The 22,920-nt window shown below is 39.0% G+C and overlaps 1 protein-coding gene across 1 annotated transcript in view; it reads right to left on the bottom strand.

Annotated features, from left to right (window-relative positions):
• Positions 1-724: 724 nt before the first annotated feature.
• The window catches only part of MRPS28 (mitochondrial ribosomal protein S28), a 78,939-nt gene continuing 56,743 nt past the window's right edge, over positions 725-22,920 (bottom strand). Inside the window, exon 3 of the mRNA XM_062641579.1 lies at positions 725-1,022. Within this exon, the coding sequence (XP_062497563.1) occupies positions 878-1,022 (145 nt within the window). The 3' untranslated portion in view covers positions 725-877. The remainder of the gene's footprint in view (positions 1,023-22,920) is intronic.

The raw sequence follows: 22,920 nt of genomic DNA on the forward strand, positions 1-22,920 counted from the left end.
TCCCTTCCAATCTCTAGCATACTGTGTGATACTGTGATTAAACAGGCTTTCTTTTGTTATCTGGCGATATAAATAGCAAATTTCACTTAACCTCAGCACACTGCCAGAGACTAAGCAGATGGCAAATGACTGCAGAATTCAGATTCAGATATACCAGAAACCAAAAGAAATGCTCTGATGGCAAATGCTCCAAAAAGATACGGGAAACACTATAGCGTGACTGTTTGGTTGTGTGTTCAAACACCTATTATATTTATCTTAAATATATTTACAGAAACCTAACACCTACACTTAGCCTACTACATTGAAATACTTTCTTTATATTAATAACCAGAGAAAATTTATTAATATGCATTGCAAATGAAAGCTCCAATTAAAGCAAAAAAATAATCTCTAGTTCTTCATGCAGACGGAGATTGCACAATGTATTGTAACAGAGATTAAACCCAATATCTGCAGTAAGCATTCTGCACTGCAATTCAGAAATCAGGACCCCTGATGTTGTTATGTTTGAAACACAGTACTTGAAGGAACCCCATGATCGCAGCTTTGGACTTCCTCCATGGGAGTACAATCAACATCCCTTTGGGATGGAAAGACGAACTCTGGAATTCTTTATATAAGAATATGCAAACATTCAACGAATATTACCTGAATTAACCTTAATTCATATCTAAAGGCAAAGAGCTAAAAAGATAAGTGAGTAAATATGGAGGAGCAAGAATCAGGTGCAATGTGCTTATTGTCTTTTATTGATCTCATTATTTACATACCCAAGCTGACAGAAACTTTTCATGTAATTCCTGAGTAAACATTTCATCTGTACAATTTGATATAAAGCACAAATGCATTTATTTACATGAAATTTACTCTGCTTTTATTTTGTTTGCTTGCCTTCGACAACCCCTAAAAGCACGGCGTCAGCTTCCAGCAAGGTGGTGTCAGTTGTTGCACCCAAGAACCTAGATGTGAGTTCAAGATCCACCAGTCTCAGGCGTACTCGGGTTCCTCTCTGATATTTTCTGTGAAGAAAAGAGTGGGGGGAGACAAGGTAAGTTTTGTTAAGCTACGGTCTTGCATCTCCTAAGGCTGTTCTCCTGTCAGCAGACTGAAGTAGCAGCCCCACAGAAAACAAGGTGCTGAAACAGAAGTCCAAAATGGTTGCAATACATCAGCACTAAAACTGCTGAGACACTCTCTGTAACATCACAGAGCCAGTCTCTTGTTGGTACAATCCTGCCCATAGAAGAGCAGATAACACCAGACCCCGTTGACAGAATGCAGGCCTTATAAAGAAGCAGTTCATTATTCAGGAAATTGTCTCTTCCATTAAAATATTTTACTGTATCATCTGCTACCATGCACACAATTATTTGGAGGACAACATACCATTAAAAGGGAGGACAAGTCATCATTAGAGCACTGGTGACATTGCTATTATCAAAAAGTATAATGCCAGCTAACTATGGTTTATATTTCCAACTCTGGGCCTTAGGCAAGGAAGCTTTTCTTGTCTTATCCCCTTCTCCAAAGAGTGGTATAATCTGCAAGTTTTTCTTACATATAATTAAAAAGAAACCCAACAACTACTGTAATGAACCATTCTGCCTAAGAGGTCAAGTTTTATTGTTTTACATTTTCTTTGTTTTTCCTTTTAAGTCAGAAGATGCAATTGTTCAACATGTTTTAAAAATGTGTGTCAAGATGGCCCTGCCAAATGAGTGAGGATTTCTGAAATACTGGAATCTTCATAATGTACTGATCAAAGTCCAGCAATGAAAATGAGAATTATTCTTCTTTATAAAGTTCAAGCCATACTTTTGGTTTTTTTTTCTAGTCAAAGCATAAAGAGCGGAAGATGACTCAAACTTGGCCACCTTGAGCAAAAGCAAGATACAGTTTGAAACATCCTCCAGTTAGCAGCTGGAGCAAATGTATCAGAGAAGTCTAGCTGCACCAGATTTCCACCTTCAGCTTGGGCAGACAATCTTTACTGAATGACAACTGATTGCTAGTATGAAGCAAAACTGAACCAGGTTTCAACTTGCATATCAAACCAAGATCCTTTTGGAGAATTAAACATCTTACAGAAAAAGACCCTGGACTTGCACTTGTCTTTTTTTTCCTCCATTTTCTGTCAATTCTATCTTACATGAATTTCTTGTGGCTCTTGGTTAATCCTGGGTAATATACTTGGTGTTGTTACAAACTTCAAAAGAAGATCCTTTGATATCTCCACTCTGAACAAATAACTACACTGGATGCTCTGCCCAGCAAGGTTTCTACTGACATTCATCCTAACGAATCCTGTGATGATCTGCATGAAGCAACACAGTGGAAATACCACATTAAAAACATAAAAGTGAAGCCCTTCATCTGTCCAAAATGCAAGTAACTACTGTTGCAGTGAAGAGTACGGCACAGCTACCAGAGACAGACACCAGGTTATGTCTGATTGTTACTTGGATAGCTGGAGAGGATCAATTCTGCCCCTTTCTCTATGAAATATTTACATTTAAATGGAACAGTTTCACAAGAGATGACAGCTATTCACAGAAGCTAATGTGCAACATTTCAGAGGAGTAAGACAAGAGTAAAACAAAATTAAAAGACAATGCATAAGACCTTAAAAATAGGCAGTATCTTCCCAGATTTGTTCGGCTTATTGAAAATAGATAGTACCCCAGAGAAGTCAGGATGTTTTGAGATAAGAAGGGGGATGAAGAGGAAAGTTGCTCACTGAAGAACCTTAACTGAAGATATCTGTGGTTTTAGTCATTTGGATATATGGGAGAAATGTCCAGAAAATTATCTAGCATGAACAAAACCTTTACCTTACTGACAGCTGCTGGCATCCAACCATGAAGTTATCATTATCCTGAATATCACCTTTGGTATAAATAACCTGCCTTTTCTGCCTTTATCAATGAGAGTGAGAAGTGGATGAAGCATGAGAAAAGACAATTTTTTTTAAAGAGAGAAAGGTTACAGTTTGAGAGAAAGTAAAATAAGAGGAACAAAAGGAAATCTGAGAGAGAGAATGGTCTGTGGAAACAGAAAAGAGGGAGCAGACACACTATAATGAGAAAAAAGCATGCTTGGGAAGATATGAAAGAGGGGCTAAATGATAAAGCAAGTGACAAAAAGCACTGAAAACACTGGGCAAATAGTGTAGAAATGAAGGAAACTGTACACAGAGTAGAGCCACACTGAAAAGACTACATAAAACTATTAATGCTTGAGTGACACTGAACTCATACCTGTGAACTACAACATTCTGTGCTATTTTTACAAGATGGACACATTATTATCCTAATAGAACTTAATACTAAACCTAGTGGTTCTGTGACAAATTTTAAGGCCACCCATCCCTTTGCCTTTTTCTCCTCTCCTTCTTCCTAGCGAAACAGCTCACCGGTTACCTAAGGCAGGAGACTCGTTTGAAAACCAGCTCCAGGGTCCAACAAACTTTCTGCAAAAGACTGAACTGAACAAGGTTTAAATTCAATTAGAAATTCTCTCTCTGTTTGACAGCACAGTGTGGGAGAGACAATTGAGCTCCATCTTTGTAACTGAAATACAAAATACTGCTTCCATCATCCAGTGGTTCCTTTTTGGGGTGGTTGCTAGACTACAGTGGTGTCTGGCAAGTGAACAGATGAAACTTTATTTTCCAATCAAGCCTTTAAAAGTGGTATGTAGAACCAGGAAAATCCATGAAGAAAATATGTGAAGAAACTGTACTTCTCGTGATTAATACATCTAATTTAATAATGCATTAATAATCTTAAGTGCAACTCCCCCATTTTAGCATTATGAAGACTTTGCTCATATTTCCAGACACAACTTCAGCATATATTTGTAATGCAAAATTCAACCAACTGAATTTTCATACGCCCCCCCCAATTTTCAATGCTGCTTCAGCAACTCCAACAGATTCCAACGATTCTTTAATTGTACTTCATTATTAAAGAAGGTTTTTCAGTCACAGCACATCTGCTTACAAAGAGATCCTGAAGAACATCATTTTAAGGAGCTGACACAACTGCCAATTTGTATGAATATAAACATTAGGGTTTGTGACAGATGTTCCCTACAGCCAACACACTTTAGAATTAAATGAGAAGTGGAAGATGCAGAAAAAGTAGAAACAAAGACAATATGCAGTGGTGGTCTCTCCACCACATTTAGAGCAAGAAGCAATGATAGGTTGCTCTATGCTTAGTAAGCATATTCTATCCATGAAGTTCTTTATCCTTAAACCAGATAAAACTATCCTACGGTTAAAGCAGAAGCTTGAAACAGGACCCAGAAACAAAGCAGGCATTTTATGACTCTCAGGAACAGTGTTCTTGGAGACACAGGACACCAGTGAAAAAGGAAAGAAACCATTTACTCCATTCTGCAAAAGAAATTGCTTTATTTTTAAGGAATAATGCTGGTATACAAGATCACCCTATCTCATGACCATCATCAGGAACCATTAACCTTCACCCAACCACCAAGTACTGTGTTTGTCAGGGTTGCATGCGTTTTCCTCCTACCACTTCCTATTGCCAGGTAGAAGTATTAAATTCAGTTTGAAGTAGACTAAGGAAGTTTAGTTGCATATATAAGTGAAGACATAGGAATTACCTATATAGTCTATATACAGAACTTAATTATTTTGCAAGTAGAGCCAAAGTTTTCTCCACTTCTATAGAATCTATTTAAAAGAGCTACCAATTTTAACCCCTTGGGAACAGCAGTTTTGCATGGAAGGATTCTGCCTAACACCCAGCTCCAGAGGTAGGAATCCACCAGCTGCTGTTGCTGAGCCATGACCCCATGTCAGGACAGTGTCAACAGAGCACCAACTGAAGCATCCACCAGAAACCTTCACCTGAACATCAGCCAAGGATCAATAGGCTCAAAAAAACTTTCTCTAGCTTGAATGAATGCTTGCAGGCTTCTCTCCATCTCTTTTGGAGTGGGCAAAGCACTGCGTGCAGGTGTGTCTTTCCTCAAACATCTGCTTCTACAACATGACTTTAAGTTACTTCAGTGTTCTTTGCCATTTTTGGACTGTCATGGAAAAGAATTTGAAAAGAAGCAAGATGAAACCCCTTCTTATCTGAACCGTAAATCTGCACAACCATGCATCACCAATATAATACAGTATGCAAGAACACAGAGGAAGCATACAGCACAGCCTTGCTAATGCTGCTTAAAGAAACTTTAAAAGCAAATACAAAAATTAAAGTTTAGGCCCTCTTATTGCATTAAAACTAAGATATTTTAACTGCATGCAAACTACTGTGTCTTAACTTACATAAAGTAGGTCTTCTCCTTGCTAAATACACATGAATAGCACAGCATTTACTTCCAGACTGACTCTACCTCTTTTATTGTAATTTGGTCTCTATGCTAATCCTTTTACTCTTGCACTGAAGCTCTAAATCTCTGAAAACATTCATGATAAATTAAAGGAAAACCCCAAAACTCTTCAATCAAGATTGCTAACTTTCAATTTTTAAAATTTACTACATCCCTGTAGACTATATGAATAAACAACACTCCCACCCTCAATATTTTTACCTAATAAAATTGGACGGGAGGACATGGAATGATGAATTTCAGCTCTTGCTAATTTTCAAGAATGCTGGAGGGGAAATGTTCTTTTTTTAATTTAAAAGTCATTTCAGGTTACAGCTAAAGGTTTACAAAGGGAGTTAACTTGGAAAGCAATAAGCGTGTAAAAATAAGGAGGATATAACTAAAAGTGGAGTTTTGATCCTAATTATACCATTTGCTACCAAGAAAATGGGGCAGTAGTTTTGCAGGTGTGCAATTTCACATGAAGAAGCAGCATCCTCATTACTACATGGCAGTATGGACTTTATTCAAACTCTAAATTTTAGGCGTAGACTTTAAAGCATTTTGTTAAACTATCCAATATTTAAAACTGCATGTAATCACAAATTAGCAAGCAGTCCTTTTTCTATTAAAACTACTAAAGTTATTAGTTTAAAATTTAAAGCAACAAACCTATTCTTGGAAACAATGCAACAAAAATAACAATGCAATTACAGAAATGGTGGAGTCTCACCAGGTCTTGGCTAGTATTTCCCACACATGCATTTACAGATACCCTTTATTCCATACTATAAACCCACAGGACTGATATTTTGAGACAAATGGAATATTTTATCTTATATTCCCTCTCTTTTGCTACTGGTTTTCAGTTTCCATTGCCCCATTTTGGAATGATAACCTCTGCACTGCAAAGCTGAATCAACTACCTAGGGCTGGCTCGACCACGCACACCCACTGTTGACTCTTCTGTGCCATCTCTCCCATCCTGCATAAACATGCATTTCTGAATGGAGTAGGAAGGCAACTATTAAACTTGGGTTTTAATTCCTATACAGAGGGTGTCATTTAGAGAATTTAATTTGAATTTTTTTATATACTTTGCATCATTATTTTTTAACATCTCCCAACACATTCTAGTGATGGCTTTTAAAAACTGCAATAATAGGAATTCCTGGATTATCTCCCATACATCATAGATTAATATAAACCAGTCCACACACAGGGTTAGAGCTGAGCCATGGTACTCTCAGAGAATGCCATGAGAGGTCTTGATGTCTTTCAGTTTTGTAGTGTGAGAATTTCAGAATGTTTTTCAGATCTATTATTCAAGATGTTTTGTTTCAGTGCCTTAGCAGAGTACAGAACAGAACAGTTTACAAGATTCTTAACTTTTTTTTGTTGTTTTTTTTTTTAATTATGTGGAAGACATCATATTATCAACCTCAGAAAAAATACCACAGTAAGAAAGGTAATGAAATAATTTTGGCCATCACTTTTTCTCCACATATTTTGTTCACCATTTTACTCAAAATCACCCTGTAGCTCCCCGTCAGTAGTACTGATACTGTGATATATCTCTAGAAGCAAGCCCACCTCCAACTGCAGCTGCAGTGCAGCTGGGATGGAACGAAGCTGTGTGCAGAACAATTCATCTTTTTTTCTCAAAAATGTCTTGAAGCATTCACAGATACTCCCGAAGTCCACATTGGTCTCAACTTTCTCAGCCAAGGAAGGCCACACAGCTGGCTTAAGGAGCTATCCTGGCACAGACTGACATGATTTTGTGTAGGTCACCCTCTAATGCTCTACAGGGAAGGAGCTCACCACTTCCCAGCAACTGGTTGCCAGTATATATAAAATTCTTGTTCAGAAGAAACATGGATGAAATTAGCAGACTGTTGTCAAGTTGAAGGCCGCTTAGTTCTGTGTAGCCATCTACAACTTGCTGAAGCAGGTTTTTCCAGCAGAGGTTCACACTGCAAATATAGTGATGGGGGGACGGTGATCCTGCTTCCAGCAGCTTGATAAAGCAGTCATAACACACATACCCCTCAGTATGAGCTCTGAGGCAATGCTGGGGAAAAAAAAAATCCAAATCCTACCTTTGTTTGTACAAGCAAGAGGGCAGAAAGTGGCAGTAGAAAGGTAACAAATTCAGCACAGAGCAGAACACGGCATGTAGGAGAGATACCAGGAGACTGTGTAGTATCCCATTGCCTAAATTTCTTTAAAGGCTATTAAAGAGAGGACAAAGAACATGCATAGAACTGAATAACCTTGTAAAGATCTTGATCTGTTATTAGAAAGATTGAGTTGTCCAGACCTTTACAGAAAGAAAATCCTGGTATTAAAAGGTGCTTAAATCTATGTGGGAAAAGCATGTAATGGGCAGGAAAGGGAAGTCCAACAGATGCAAATGAGAATCACAATTTTGCCAATAATATTGACGAAGTACTAGGAAAAAAACTCCAAGCGCTGAGATTTTTCAGCCACTGATGGATTCAGCTAAAGAGATGTGAAAACAGATGTGTTAGTTCAGTTCAGGATAACCTGCCGAAATGTCATGTCTCGTGATACAGTGAAGTCCTGAGAGATGACCTGAAGGTCCCTTCTGGCTTAAATTTTATTCATCCATTATTTATTACTACTGCATCCTGTCAGTCAAATAAAGAATGGATGCTCAAAGTAGGATTTTCAAAGCATTTCTGTTCTCTACAATCAAACACAAAAAAATGCTCCAAGGTTGCTGGTTATATTCTGCCAGAAAATGCAATCTTTCTTCTTGGGACTCATCAACCCATTGCCACTTCAGCTGTATTTGTTTCCTGCTCAATTTGGTTTCCTCTTTCCATGAACTAAGCAAGAAACATGCTCTTATTTGTTCTGAAAATCTACCATCTGTGACACCCACCTAATAATCTTTCAGAATATTTCTGCTCCTTGTGTCAAAGCCATCCTTTTATAAGGAAAAAGGCTATATACTCTGCTAGATACAAGCAGAGATCTAGATACTCTGCTAGATAAAAGCCTCTCATATTCCTGGAAGCATTTAGCAGAATGCTGTAAGCATAAGTGAAACCATCAGCTTAAACAACAGTCATTGTCACTTTGTGTTTTCGAACAAGAGTGCATAAGTAGAGCCTAGTCCAAGCACTCGTAAAACCAACAGGTGCTCTGTGCACTAAAGCCAAACCCCACTTTGCTCTGACCACTGCTAAAGCAGAAATGTGAAATTAATACCAGAAAGAGATTGAGGATATTAGCTAGATCCTGATGTCAAAAACACCCTGAAGCCTTGAATATAACCCTGGCCAACTGGAGCTTACAAAGCAAGCATACATGCTGGTGAAGCCCTGGCATATTTATTCTGTGGGACCCAAGTTCAGGGACCTTGTCACTGTTCCCCGTGTTTCCACTGCTGGCAGGTGACCAACAGTGGCACAGACGTAAGAGAATGAAACATGGAAGTTTCAGTCTGGACATTTAGACTGATCAGAACTTCTCAGTTGTGAAAAACTTCTAAAAAGTAACCTGCTTGCCATTAATTAAACTCAAAGTATCCAATATTTACTAGAACAACCCAAAAAAATCTCGCTGTAATTTTTGTTCTAGTCTTTGCAAGAATCAATTTTCATTCACTAAGACTTTTGGGACAGGATTGCTCCCTTTTTTATAGAAGGAATCCAGAGAATAATCTATATTTTAAAATGACTTCATAGCGCATCAAAGATGAATGCTATAACCTTTTCTGTGTGGCACGGTAAGGTAAGCTTTGACAAACGAAACTTGCAATAGGTGGCTCCTGCCATCTAAGAACTTGTATCAGGTATAGTTATGTCATCATATAGTAATTTATGCCAGTTGCTTTCTCAGTCCATAACGTAAAACATATCCTTCAACTTGAGAGGAAACATGACTCTAAAATAAAAGAAATCTGAGCCATTAGTCCTAATTGTTGTATTTTTTCTGCTGTTTAAACTATGCAATGAACTATTTGGTTAAAAAAATTCCTTTGTAATTACAAAATGCTAAAAAATAAAGATTATAAACTTAAATATATTAAAAAATTAGCCATTATACTGGAAAAATTAAAAACCTCATAGCCCTTCATCATGCTTATGCACTAGAAGCTAGGCAAACTGCTCAAAAGATGTAAGAAAAATAGAAAAAAAAGCAATCAAATTCATGTAAAGCATGCTCTAGCTTATACTCTTCTGTCCGTCTTTCCATAAGTGATCTCTATTGCAGCTCCTGACCCTTCCCTTTCCCATGCTGGGACTGTGCCTCAGTGAAATACTTTTCATGCACACAGTCATAAACCTTCATCCCTCCAAATTTTAAACAGAGCTTAGACAATATCGTTCAAGTTTTAACACACATAGTCTCAATCTTACTCTCTTCCTCCACTTACTCCATTTCCCTAATCATAACTTCTCTGATCTCTCACTGGCTGCCTCAGATCTCTTACCAAGCTGTTTCCAGTTTTCTACCCCAGGAAAAGCTGTTAGACACTTTTTCTTGTCCTCTCTTACTTACTGCCTCCTCACCAATCCTCATCCCAGCCAACCTCATTCTCCTTTCAGTTTCTTACCCCATCACAGTTTTTTCTTTCACCAGTACCAACTAAGTTCAGTTGTCTTCTTTTCTTGCAGTGCTTCTCAGTCTTCTCACTCATCCTATTCCAGTCCCCTTGCACTAGCCATCCTGGCAGGGCTCATATATAATAAAGGATTTTATACATATATATGTGATTAAAAATAGCAGGTTTTGATAATCATGGTTATCACCAAAATTCAAATCAGACTGTTTCTGCCCCTTGCTGTCTGGGTAACGTCAGTACCTATGGGAAGAATGACAATAAATTTAAAAACCTGCCCAGCCTCAGTGCTCAACCCTCAAGCTTTGTACTGCTTGGAGAAGCTGTCACACAGGAAAAACTCCAGCAAACCAGGAGAATTCCCATACTGTCAGCAGGTTTTTGTAGACATGCCTTCTAATCCTACTCTGAAGTTCCCGTCTGTGCTGATGGTGAGTACTGTTCATGTCCTTTCTTTGCCTTTAAACTCTATTGTCACCTTATGTTTGATTTATTATTCTCTTAGGAGAGCTGGATGTAGAAGATGGGTAAGGTGGCTGAAACAGCTATTCCAGTGGCAGACAGTACTAGTAACCATGTTAATGTCAGGGCTGGCATATGCAGACAGACAGAAAATGGAGGTGCTGAACAGCTTAAGCAGATGCCTGAACTCTCAGTTGCATGTGAATCCAACAGGAGAGATGGCAAAGTTGCTAAAGATGGGGGAAGGCTGGGCACTAATGGTTTGGGATCCCAGAAAGAGACTGAGAGGAGAGCGGGGTCTGGAGGAGATACAGGGTGAAAAATGCAACTTTGGAGAATGTGGGTGAAGTCTATGGAGAATACTGGGTTGGTGAGAGTGGGCTTCAGTGAAGAGGAAGAAGAACTGGATGGGGCTCTAAGACAAGAGGATCTGGAGTTCTCCTTTATCAATCCACTAAAGCTGATGGAGGCCTGCTTCTTCCCAAAGGACTGCTGAAAAAAGTCTCTTCCCTGAACCTCTCTTCCCATTCTTTTCCCCAGTTCTCCTCTTGGCTGTTAGTGCCTATGCGAAAGCACTGCCTGTAATATCTGTCCACTGGCTTGCTCAGTCACTCTTACTGTTCACCTATGGTAAAATACATTTAAGTGGCAGTTGGTCTAGAAGACGCAGCATATGCAGGTTGCTCAGACAACTGTAAGACAGCGACGAAGTAAACAAAGATTTTAGCTAAAAATATCTGACAGTATCAACACTATGGTCTTACAGAGCTGAAAGAGGATAAAACGGGACCTTGCAGGGAAAAAGCACCACCGTAACAGCAGATTATAAACCTATTTCCAGTGCACTCAAATCACCCTGAAGCATCACTGAGTGTGCAAATCTACAATACACACCTGTATTTAAATACCAGAGAACATTATCCAACATTTTAAGATATGTCAAGTAATACTTCACAAAGTTTCAGTTTCTTGTTAGTGCCCATTCAATCTGAGTGTCCTAAGAACAATCTCAGCTACTTAGATTATGAATGAACAACACAGACTAATACTGAACAGACTTCTTGATGAAAAAAGAGGTCATGGTACTCCTGTAAAAGCGACATTCTCAGATTTGGTCAGGAACATTTCCTTGTCAGCTAACACTTGTGTTATTCATTCAAATGGCTTTCACAGTTAATAAAAGCCTATTCAGAGGCAACATGAAAATCTTATTGGGGAGTGGTGCCTTAAAAATACAACTGGTTTGATGTTGTCAGTTTGATTTTCAGAAACTGGCAAGGAAGCTTCACAGAAGCACAGAAGCACTTCTCTGCAGAATGCCATGCACCTGTCTCAGTAAACCCAGGATTTGATGGTTCCACTTTCTGCTGAAAGTAACTAATAATAAGAGATCTTAACTGGAGTCTGGAGAGGGGCAGTTGTGTAAAAAGTGCATTTCAGATTTAAAAACAATATGTGCTTCATGAAACAGGAAAACATCCAGAGAATATCCATGAAGAACACCGTGGGCCTAGGCAAGGGGGCAACAGTGAGACAGCTCACCTAGCAAGCCATTCACCTATTGCACCAATGATATGTCATAGAATCACAGAATGGTTTGGATTGGAGAGGACCTTAAGATCATTTAGTTCCAACCCGCTGCCATGGGCAGGGACACCTCACACTAAACCATGCCACCCTAGGCTCTGTCCAACATGGCCCTGAACACCGCCAGGGATGGAGTGCAGACTGCTCATGGCAGCTTTTAGAAATACTAAAGGGAGGGGAAAAGTGTACAAAATAGCATGAAACAAGAAACTACCAGATACTATAAAGGTATTAGAAAAGACAAAGGTTAACCTAATGCTATAGTGCCTGAGGTTAAGGAAATACAGACTATCACTGTATATAACTATCAAAAGGAATTTAGAAAGAATGTCAGAAAATTTCATTTTGGAGGCAATAAGGAAAAAATGTACAGTTTCTATCAAAAGAGATATGCAGGCAAAACTGACAACTGCAGGTTGGAAGTAGACCAGGAGGGACCTCCAGGGAAAGCTAGGAAAGAAGCTGCGCTTCTGGGTACAGCAGCAGAATATGTCCTGGGCTCCTGAAACCAAGGTAGCAGAAGGGTAGGAAGGGTTTCCAAAGGGAACTCTGTTCAGGAGACACTGACACAAAAGCAGAAGCATGCCTGGAGTTTTTAAAGGTGGAGTGAAAAAAATAATGAAAAGCTTGAGTAAGCACAATCTAAGCAATTCAGGGGAACTGGAGAGACAAACAAGAAACAGGCCTCAGGGATGAAAAAAGCTTATCTAAGAATAGCAAAAAGTAGGTGTATTCATGACAGCAGAACTGCACCCAGTACGTGGAATACACTGGAAATCAGCTTGCAACAATTGTTGTGATGACATACAAGGAGAATAACCATCTTCCCGATCTACTTGTTTGGTTTATGCCTTCTTTTATAACTGTTACATTGTCTTCTGATCAATAGAGAAACACTGATATGTTCTCACTAAACACAATACACAAACGTAGACTTAGAAAACATCCCAAACAAGGTTATGTTTTGGGTTTGGGTTTTTTTGTTTTCTAGATGAGGAAAGATGGAAACTCTACAGAAAATTAAATCATTTTCATCAGTCTTTCTCCACAGTGAGGAAAAGTAGAGATAAATAAAAATATTTGGGGAAAAAAGGAAGGAACAGAGCTCCTATCAATAGAGGACCAAACTGATAAATGAAATAATTAATGGTAACTTTCTCCTCTATAGTCTCAACTTCAAATTCTCCCTAGAAGCAGCTTCTTCAAGAAATTTTTCATCTAAAAGCTCTTTCTTGAGCCATACCTCACTTTCTCAATCTTAAACTGCACATTCTTTCAACTGGATCTACACAGGTAGATCTTTCACACTAGAACATATTTATTGTATGGGTATAAAACTGCCAACTGAAAGAGTTAAAGTCATGACAATCTGTGAATATTTCAGGAACGGAGATAAAAAATAACATGATATGGACAAAAAGATCTTAATCCAGACCCCAAATGACAGGTCTGTGTTTCTCTTGCTTGGTACCATGAACAACAGAAGAGTTGGATAGAGCTTCAGGCTGGCAACATCATAAACTGTGCCCAAAGAAGCACCAACGTTCTCTGACAGGATGCAGCACATGAAAAAAACTGAAAGGGCTACATCCTTTTCTGTATGAAAATTCAGGCAAACACCTAATGCTATTAGCTTCTAATTTTAAGCTGTTTCTTAACACCATTATATAGAAAACCTAAAACCAATGTCCTCAATATTATTTAGAAGAAGGCACATATCATACCAGATCTTCATTCAACTGAAAAATTAAGAGCTGAAAGTACAACAGCTCTATTTTCACAGACAGACCACTTCTGTTAGCTCACCAAACATGGCTGGTCAGACTTCCTACTCAAAGCAGCAGAACCACTGCACATGCCCAGGACAAACCCTGTGATCGTCCCAACTATGCCAACCATACCTTGTACAACTGCTTGCCAGGCTTGGCTCAAACAATTCACTGCCCACAAAGCTAATTTAATGTACTGTCTCTACTGGGGAATAAAAACACAGTAATCCAACAATACATTACGATACTTTCCCATCACTGCAGCAGTTCCCACCACAGGCAACACTTTATCTCCAACAAAGAAGCTTCACATTCCGTGCCTGCAAAAAAACCTATCCACACTGTAGGGATGCCAAGAGGAACATCTGTGTGCTCAGAAGGACACAAAACTGGCTTTTTGTGTGCATGTGTGTGCGCCTGGGTGAAAGAGATGGGGGTGGGGAGCTCACAGACAATAGCTTGTGTGACTGCCTGGTAAGGAAATGCTCTTTCATTCCCTTCCTCCTTTAATTTATTTTTTAATCTGAATAAGGAAGTCAAAGAGCTGCCGCAGTTACCAACTACTTCTCCAAGCCCAGTGAAAAGGGTTAAGCTTCTCCCACTATCTAACTTTAGCCTGGATTTGGTTTTACCCAGAAAGGATTTCTTTAGGTGCTAAACACATATATCCACTTTTCATAAAATAATCTTGAGGATTCTGGGTCTACTTAGAAGTTATGATGACTGTAATGCAGATCTTATTCATTAAATGCTGAACTACCGATAGTAAAATGTCTCCTACAAGATGGATGCATTCATGGGCTTTGATTATGAACAAAGTGAAGTTTAAGAAGGAGAAGAAAAAAAAAACAGACAAAAAGAAGTACAAATACTGCTGCCTTCCTGAATGTTGGGTCAATCACTTGGAGAGCAGCAAAAGAGAATGTGAACCAGGAACTTGCAGTACCATGAAATTAAAACAATAAAGCAATGAAAACCAGCCCAATGGAAGCAAGTGATTATAGAAAAACCCTCTATAGAGGTTGAAGTCCATCACTTACTGATGAGCATTTATATTTTGTTTTTGTAAGACCTACTTAACCAGCTGTTTAAATAATTCAACAATTCTTTACTGATGGATGAAAAAATGCTGTGGAGAAGTACTTTCTGGTGGTGTGACTACCCTGACTCAATGACACTTAAATATATTCAGGTTCCTGGCTATATACAAAAATCAGAAGAAACTCTTAAGTGTTTTTCTGGAACTATGCTTATTAACACCAAATTCACCTTTTCTTCCTGCCTATTCTCCAGCTGCTCCTTCCCAACCTCTGTGGTGCAATTTAATAATCTGGCAGAGACCATCAACTCGGGCTGCTTCATGCCTCGTCTTTAATGCCAGCAGTACTTCCGAAACTGGGAACAAGTGGCCAAGGGAATCAATTAGCAGCAACTTATCTGTTTCCCCAAATATTTGTAACTCTTTAACCAAAGGTCTGAAATTACATCCCCTTCCCTTTGGGGAAAACGGAGCCACGAGATGCAAATCTGCAACAGAACTCAGACTTTCAATCAGCCTCTCAAATGTTCGCCTTGCTGGGAACACGCTTGAGCAAAGCAGAGGTTTTGACATACCTGTTGCATGTCAGGCAAAGAATGTAACATTTCCTGCTCACAGTATGCAGTCCTAGTGTGCCTTCTCCAGAGAGGAAACTCAGTTACAGGAATTCCTACAGCTCCTGCCCACAGGGAACAAAACAGCCCTGTCATCTGGGAGGGGTGTCCATGGCATTTTACTCTGGATTTGGAGACCCCAGTCCAGCGCTCCCAGTTTAGGAGACTCGGTGCAGAGAGGGCTGAACCCGGGCATGCAGGGCTCAGCTGCAGCAGGGCTCCCTGTGTGTGGAAGTAGGCCAAGCACTTTTACTGGGCAGACCTTGACTACCAAACCATGCAGATCCAAACTGCTTCTCTGTGGTGCCAGATCTGATACACCAGACTCCCAACACCAGGAGCTCCAAAAGGCACAGTGAAAGTGACTTGTCAGACTGTCTGCTAAGGACAAGGAAAAATTTTTAGCTCCTGTTTAGCCCTGAGCCTGCCAAATCAAGGCTGGTTACACATTTCTGCACTGGGCTGCAACTTCCAGAAGGTCTTATTGACCCAACTATATAGCTACCTGCATGGGAAGAGTCAGCTCCAGTTCAGCATTGCACTTTAGCCAGTATATCCTGCTGGAACTCAGGACAGCAAGGACCACAACATAGCACTGCAAGAAACCAGCCCACATCTGAAGGACCTCAAGGTTAGCGGGTGCTAACATCTGCATAGAACCACTTGGATGTACTGCCAGTGCATCCCATCATAGCCATGAGATCCTAGCAAATGGAATAAATTGTATATCTCCACCCCAGTCACCTTGGAAAAGAGGTGACTGCAAAGCACAAAATCTAAATGAGGACTCTATTAGATAAAACACAACTAAATACTTGACTAGCTAGAGAATTTACTTGAGCCTAATACTGTGTGAAAAATATCTCACCTGTTCTATGCATGAATAAAAATTATCAGAAAATAACAATCATTTCTTTATACAATATATGGGCACACACAGAAAATATATTTTAATTCTCATTTTGCCATTTTCAGTGAAACCCATTGACGTGAATGCTCATGAAAACATGATTAAAATGGTGATGTCAGTCAAATGTAAGAAGCACATGTGATATTTACAGAATTTTCCTTTTTCCTCATTGGTATTGCCAAATCCTCAACCCAGTTTCAGAGCATGACTGTGCTGGGCTCTGTGCAAACATGTAAAGAGACAGCAAATCCTGAAATATCTGCTTGCATTCTCCAACAGTTCTGTTTCCACGTCACTGTCATGGATAAGCTTACTGATCTCTGTAGGACTACATACAGCTGTACAATCTGGCTGCACAAGTGGCTGCTGAATTTGGGCTAAAAAAGCCCAACCCAACTAACCGAGAACAGACAGAACGAAATAAGGAGGCAACATCTCTCATTTGCTGGAATATTTTCAGAGCAGTAATTCATCTTCATGAATGTAACACACTTCTATTCTACTTTCCACATTCTCCTCCAAACTTTATGCAGTCAAACTGGAATTCCCCATGTAACTTCCTTTGGTACCCCTCTTCTCTTCATCAGCATTTATTTCATTTTTAAAACATCACCACAAATTTCTGTAGCTGGTGTCACAGGATACAAGCATTCAGTGAGAACATCTGCTCCTAGCTAATGCTCCCACCAACTCCTAGAAGACCAAGCACCTCAGCCTATATCCTGTATTACTGGAGTGGAAAAGGGAAGCTGTTAAGATGCTGTGTCATTTTCTCTCTGTTACCTACCCCTGCTGAACATCCTACACCCAACCCTTGATAATATGCAAAAATACTCAAACCCTGTACCACAATCTCCTTAATTCATCACTGCAGTTCCTCTGTAGTGCTTCCAAGTCCTGATCTTCAAGCCCTACTGCTCAATACTGAAGAAAGTAAAAGTCCACATCTCCTCTGTATCCAGCAATTCTGCAAGGGTCTTCACGTGTTCAATCAGAATTTATTTGTACTGTGGCTCTGAAAGGTTTCCCCCTTTATCTGCAAATCACAGGAACAGACTTCAAGCCCCCTCCCTATTCTTCTTTTATATGCAAAATAATTCTGCTGAACATTTAAGTCTATATTCTTAAAAACACTAAAAAGATATTTTAAGACTCCAAAGATTTCAAATAGTTATAAAATGCACTTTGCCCTTTTACAAACACAGGAAACCATTCTACAGCAAATTGCAATCAGATGTTTGTTATGTCCACCTTGGGTTCTGACAGGTAAGAATGAGTTTTGTATTTTAGTAGGTTTTAAAGCTGTTCAGGAATAATAAACTAAACACATCCTGACAGTGAATTATGGCAGATTCCAAGTTCATCTGGCACACATGAACAAAACCAAGTGGTTAGGGAAATTTTTACGAAGAAGCCCAGCACATCCACCCATCACCCTTCAATGCACATCTCCAGGACACACGCCCTTTAGTTTTCCATTTTTAACCTTTTATTCTCTTTTTCTTTTCCCAAGCTTCCTTGAAAACCTCGACTGCTTACCTTACCACCCTCAGACTCTGAGGAACTATGTTGTAGGGAGCTGTGGTAGAGGCTGCTCGTGCACTGGCTTTGCTATGGTAAATTACCTCCAAAGAGCTGAAGGAAAAGGCTACACACATGCAGGGCAGAACAAAAATAAGAGCTGCAAATGAATCAGCAATGTGGGAGTCTGTGATGCTGGGTCATGCTCACCCAGTACAAACCTGAGCTGTTTAAAGGGCAGCCTGAGCCTTCTTCAGCCCTACCTGCCCACTCCTGATGCTGTCCTTGAGACAGGACAACCCCTCAGGCTGCCAACTTGACCAGGAATACATTTGAAGAATAATAAAAGAAAAAAACGCAGTTTTCTTCTGCACCGGCTCCCTGACCCAGCTCCAAATGCAGCTGCACAAGGGAGATAGCCAGTGAAGGGGCTGAGGACAATACCAGCGTGGACACTGCCTGCTTCTGCTCACAGAAGAAGACAAGGATATGATAATGATTTGCAACCCCTCCATCCCTTTGTCCACTGCTAACTGAGATCAAGAGGAACAAGTTAGATTGAGAACAGGACAAGTGACAGCAAGCTTTGCCTGTGTATTATATTATTTCATTAAAGCAAATGAAAGCCAAAAGAAAACTCAGTTTATAAGCCTGGAATCAAATGGGCACTCAAAATGTTAGAAACCAGTCTGTAGTAAAGGCAGCCCTTGGCTCAAATGCCAACTCTGTACTAAAGATTTAGCAATACTAATAAAACAAACAACAGTTTTGTCCCAATCAATGTTTAAATAAGCTTTGTCATTGAAAGGGAGCTGCTTATCACTTCCATCTATCTCAGAAGCCAGAGCCTGTGGTTATATTTGTTAGCAGAAGTAAGAGAGATCTCAAGACTGCTTCCGTACCTTTCACTTGTTAAGTATTTTCTTTCTGCCTATCGTTCAAGAATTTCAGCTCCTGCTATTGCTTTCCTTCTGGTGATGTAGGGCACGACGCAATTAATCATGATAACAAAATCCTCTTCTCGTTTGTGAGTAAAACTAATTGTAGTACAGTATTTCTTTTCCATCACCTTAGAAGGTGCCTTACAGCTTTCCCACAGTATCAAGTTCCTGATACATGCACACACCCACAGAGTGCCTAGGTGACGACTCATTCCAGCTTAACCTACCTTTTCAACCAAACTTCTCCAAACAATGTATTATCTGCATTTTAAACGGGGGGTGAAATTCTACCACTTGCTCTATAAAAAGGACAGGCAGGTTTATTGTACTTCACAAAAGATTTAAGGGAAGTATTGAAGGTCCAAGCAATCTGTAATACTCTTGGGGTGGAAAGAATAGTTCTGAAAGTTTTCTCATGCAGGGCAAGGGAAAAAAACTACACAAATGATTTTTACCTATCGATACATCAATTCCATTGAAGTTTTTTATCAACTCTGAAAGAATTTACTTATGTATTTGAAAGATTTACGCCTGCGGTAAAAAACTTCTGCAGCTGGTGGTATTAGTTATAACAGTAATGAGTATACAAGGCAAAACCAGGCACTCAGTCACCCAGGTTCAATCCAGTTTCTCTTATAGTTGGGAATAAACTCAAATATGTGGATGATAAAACACCCACAAAGCCCAGAGTATGGTTGAGCACCTGAAAGCAGGTATGGGTATTTTGCTATAGACTCATCTTTGGTACCTGCTTGGTCATTTATCACCTGTAGAAATTCAATCTTCAACCAGGACACACAGCATACATCCCTCCACAGACAGACAGACATTCAGCACTGCTATCATCACCACTTGTCTATCTACCAAGCTCTTTAAGCACGTTGCACTTGCACCCTCTCAGACCCTGTCTCGGCCACATCTCATCTGACCCATTTCAGCATTAACCACACTTAAGAACTTCATGAACTATTAGAAGAAACTTAGAAGAAAGTGCGCTGTTTAAGACGAAGTTATTCAACCTCAATACTGATGGCTGTGCACAACTAACGCACAAAGAAAATTATGTCAGTTAAAAAGTTACTATTTACTCCACACTGCAATTAAAAGGTCTTAAATGGAAATGTTTAAATACTTTTAACTTTAGTTTTACCATGTGATCAAATTATTTTAGCCTTTTGACCATGGGCAGAACATAGGTGTAATTAACTAACCCTTAAAATAGCACTTTTTGCATAGCAATCATTTTAATATGTGAAAAGTCATGTTGTTTATAATATGTAAATAAAACTTATATACAGATACTTAAAAGGTAATATATAAAAAGATTTAACATGATTTTAGAACTGTATCACACTTAACATCCAGAAAGCCAGCAAATAAAAGCAAAAACGATGGCTTTATGGCTTTACTTCATCAACTGCAGTAAAAATCAGAAAGAACAGAAATTTTATAGTTCAGCTAGCATTGCAATTACTGTTTGTTAGACAAGAGTTAGAAAGCCATGACAGGGGACTTAGATTTGTCTGTACATGGGATTCTCTGCCCCAAGAGCAATGTTTGTAGCCAAGAGACACAACAGCAGCATATCAGAATGGCAGCAGGAAACAGGAGGCTGGCTCACCCTGCAGAGCTGGGGTAATGGTAAGGCAGCAGCTATTGTAACATCACCGCTACAACTGTGATAGTGAAGTGGCTCTGGAAAGTTCAAGAGTTCCCTTTTGCTATGTGAACAGTTGACTCCTCACACTCTTGTCATGTAATGATGTAGAGAACAGATTTAGCTCACCATAATTATTTCACTGGTTTTCTACCAGCTTCATCAGGTGTGATTCCAGTGTTTCAACCTTACTTAAGAAACCAAATTAAATTTGCTGGAGGGACTGGAGAAGAGACTGGAGATTGGAATACCATCATCACAGTCTGCATGCCAAATACACGCTCAGCCATCTTTGCAATAGAAAAAGAACAAAACATAACACTCATGTCATTTGATATTGCAATATAAGCACCACTCTAGCTACAACCTACAATTTATGTTCAAACATAACAATTGCGAAGGTAACACTGGACTAAAAATGTCTTATACTACTATTACTCTAAAGAAATTTGAATAAAGTATTAAAAAAAACCCAAAACATAAAAAAAGTGAAGACTAATAAAATTAAATAATTTTATATTCAAACACCTGAGTTTTATACTTAGTTCATGCCTTGGATGTTGCAAGATAAATGCTTCACAGCAAACTGCTTTGAGTAGTAATTGCACAGGCTGTGCAGTAATCTGCAGGCTAGCAGTTTGGTATCAAACACAGGTAACTAAACTGCATCCATCAAAAGACTGAAAATACAGTCAGGGTAGCAGTATATCGGTCTGAAAGATGCTATCCTCCAACACATGAGTTATAGCAGTCTCAATCTCAAGCTGCTAGAGTGTGCCATAGTAAGTGACAGAAAATAACTGTAATTCCAAGTTAAGAACTCTTCAGCATTATCAACAGGTATTTCCCGATTTTGATATCCAAATAACTTGTATGAAATAACCGATACATTTGGCAATACCAAGGTACCTTCTTAAAAAATTTCCTTTTCAGGAGTACACTGGTTTATGCATGTGTCTGCAAGCAAGCAGTCAAGCAATGACAGATTTTAATTAAACTATAATGTGTGTGTAGGTTCGTATTAAATACTGCTATGTGATGGTGATACTGGATGTTCACGTTTTTCTTTCCCCTAACATTTTCTAGTTTGAAAACAATACAGGTGCAAAGCTGTAAGTGTTATATTAATTCTTCAATAGAAACAGTTTTCATAATAGCATAGGTGAGATAAACAGGAAATTAGAGGGACAGAAGCTGAGAAGGCAAGTCACGAGGTTATTTCTTGCTAAACAGTGCAAGCTCGCAGTGAGCCAGAAAAGACACTATGTACTCAAGTTACAGTTTAGCAAAGCCTGCTAGTAAACTGTTTTAGAGATAATGTTGTGTGATTGACCACCTCAGCTCCTTCGAGCACTTACCGAGCTAATGGAAAGTAATAAGAACTGACTGAAATGCAGAAAATGAAACCAAGGTGGCAGAATCAATTCTGGGTAAGAGCTCCATCAGTATTTCAGCCAAATGCTTCCCTGATTATTTCACGGTCATTTACAAAGGAAGTTGAGCAGATTACTACAAGATTGTATTTTTGAGTATTTCTCATCCAGCTGGGTCACTTATAAGGGAACTTAAAAGACTCTGTTTTAACACGCAGCATGCAGAAATGTTTACTGCAGAAATCTGGAAGTGTTTATTGGCACCTATTGTATTGGAAAGCTGGATTTTCTACTGCACTTGCTTAAAGGGTCTCAAAAACAAGTCTTTAGTGACCAGCCACTTTTTAAATGCTTGACTTAAATTAGAAAAATTAAAGGTGGGAGGAGGCTTCAAGTCTTCCCATTTACACTAAAGGAGGCTACCCCTGAAAATATTTATCTAACTTGTTTTTAAGAAACTTCTCTGAAGGAAAGATTTGTTTAAACAGCCCCTAGGTAAACCCTCTCAGAGTTTCACTGCCCTAACAGTGGTACTTGTTTACCTAATATCTAAGCTAATTGTTTAAGCTAATTGTGTAAACCAAGCCAACTTTCTTTTTGTTCTTCCTCCAGCAAAGATCAAAAGATATGACTGCATCACCTTCTATGAATCATTTTCTATAGTGAAAGTAGGTTTCAAATACAAGCACTAATTGTTTTCATGTTGAAATGATTAAAACACACACACAAAAAATGTAAAACACAAGACTTCCTTTAACACTTTTTAATTCCGGTATATATGACATGAAAGAAAGCTGAAAGAAAGTTAAGGTGACAAAAATAAGCTTTCTAAAGCTAAAGATGAAAAATAAGTTTCTTCAACAGTCCCTTAGGTATACATTCAAGGTATTCAACTTCACTGGTTTTACTGCTATAGGCTGCATATCATAAAGCAGAAAAAACAGGCTAAATTCTCTAAGTCCCAGTTTAGTTTTCTCTTCTTCCCCTGAGAACATCAGCACTACTACTAGCTGTTATTCTTGGCACTAGCAGCAATCATCCTGTGTAATCTCTCTATTATCCAACACAAAAAGTAATCCTTGATTCTTAATTATA

The sequence above is a fragment of the Pezoporus occidentalis genome, unplaced genomic scaffold (genome assembly GCF_034315485.1).
Source record: "Pezoporus occidentalis ecotype Australia unplaced genomic scaffold, CSIRO_AGI_Poc_V1 ctg69, whole genome shotgun sequence".
Lineage (NCBI taxonomy): Eukaryota > Metazoa > Chordata > Aves > Psittaciformes > Psittacidae > Pezoporus > Pezoporus occidentalis.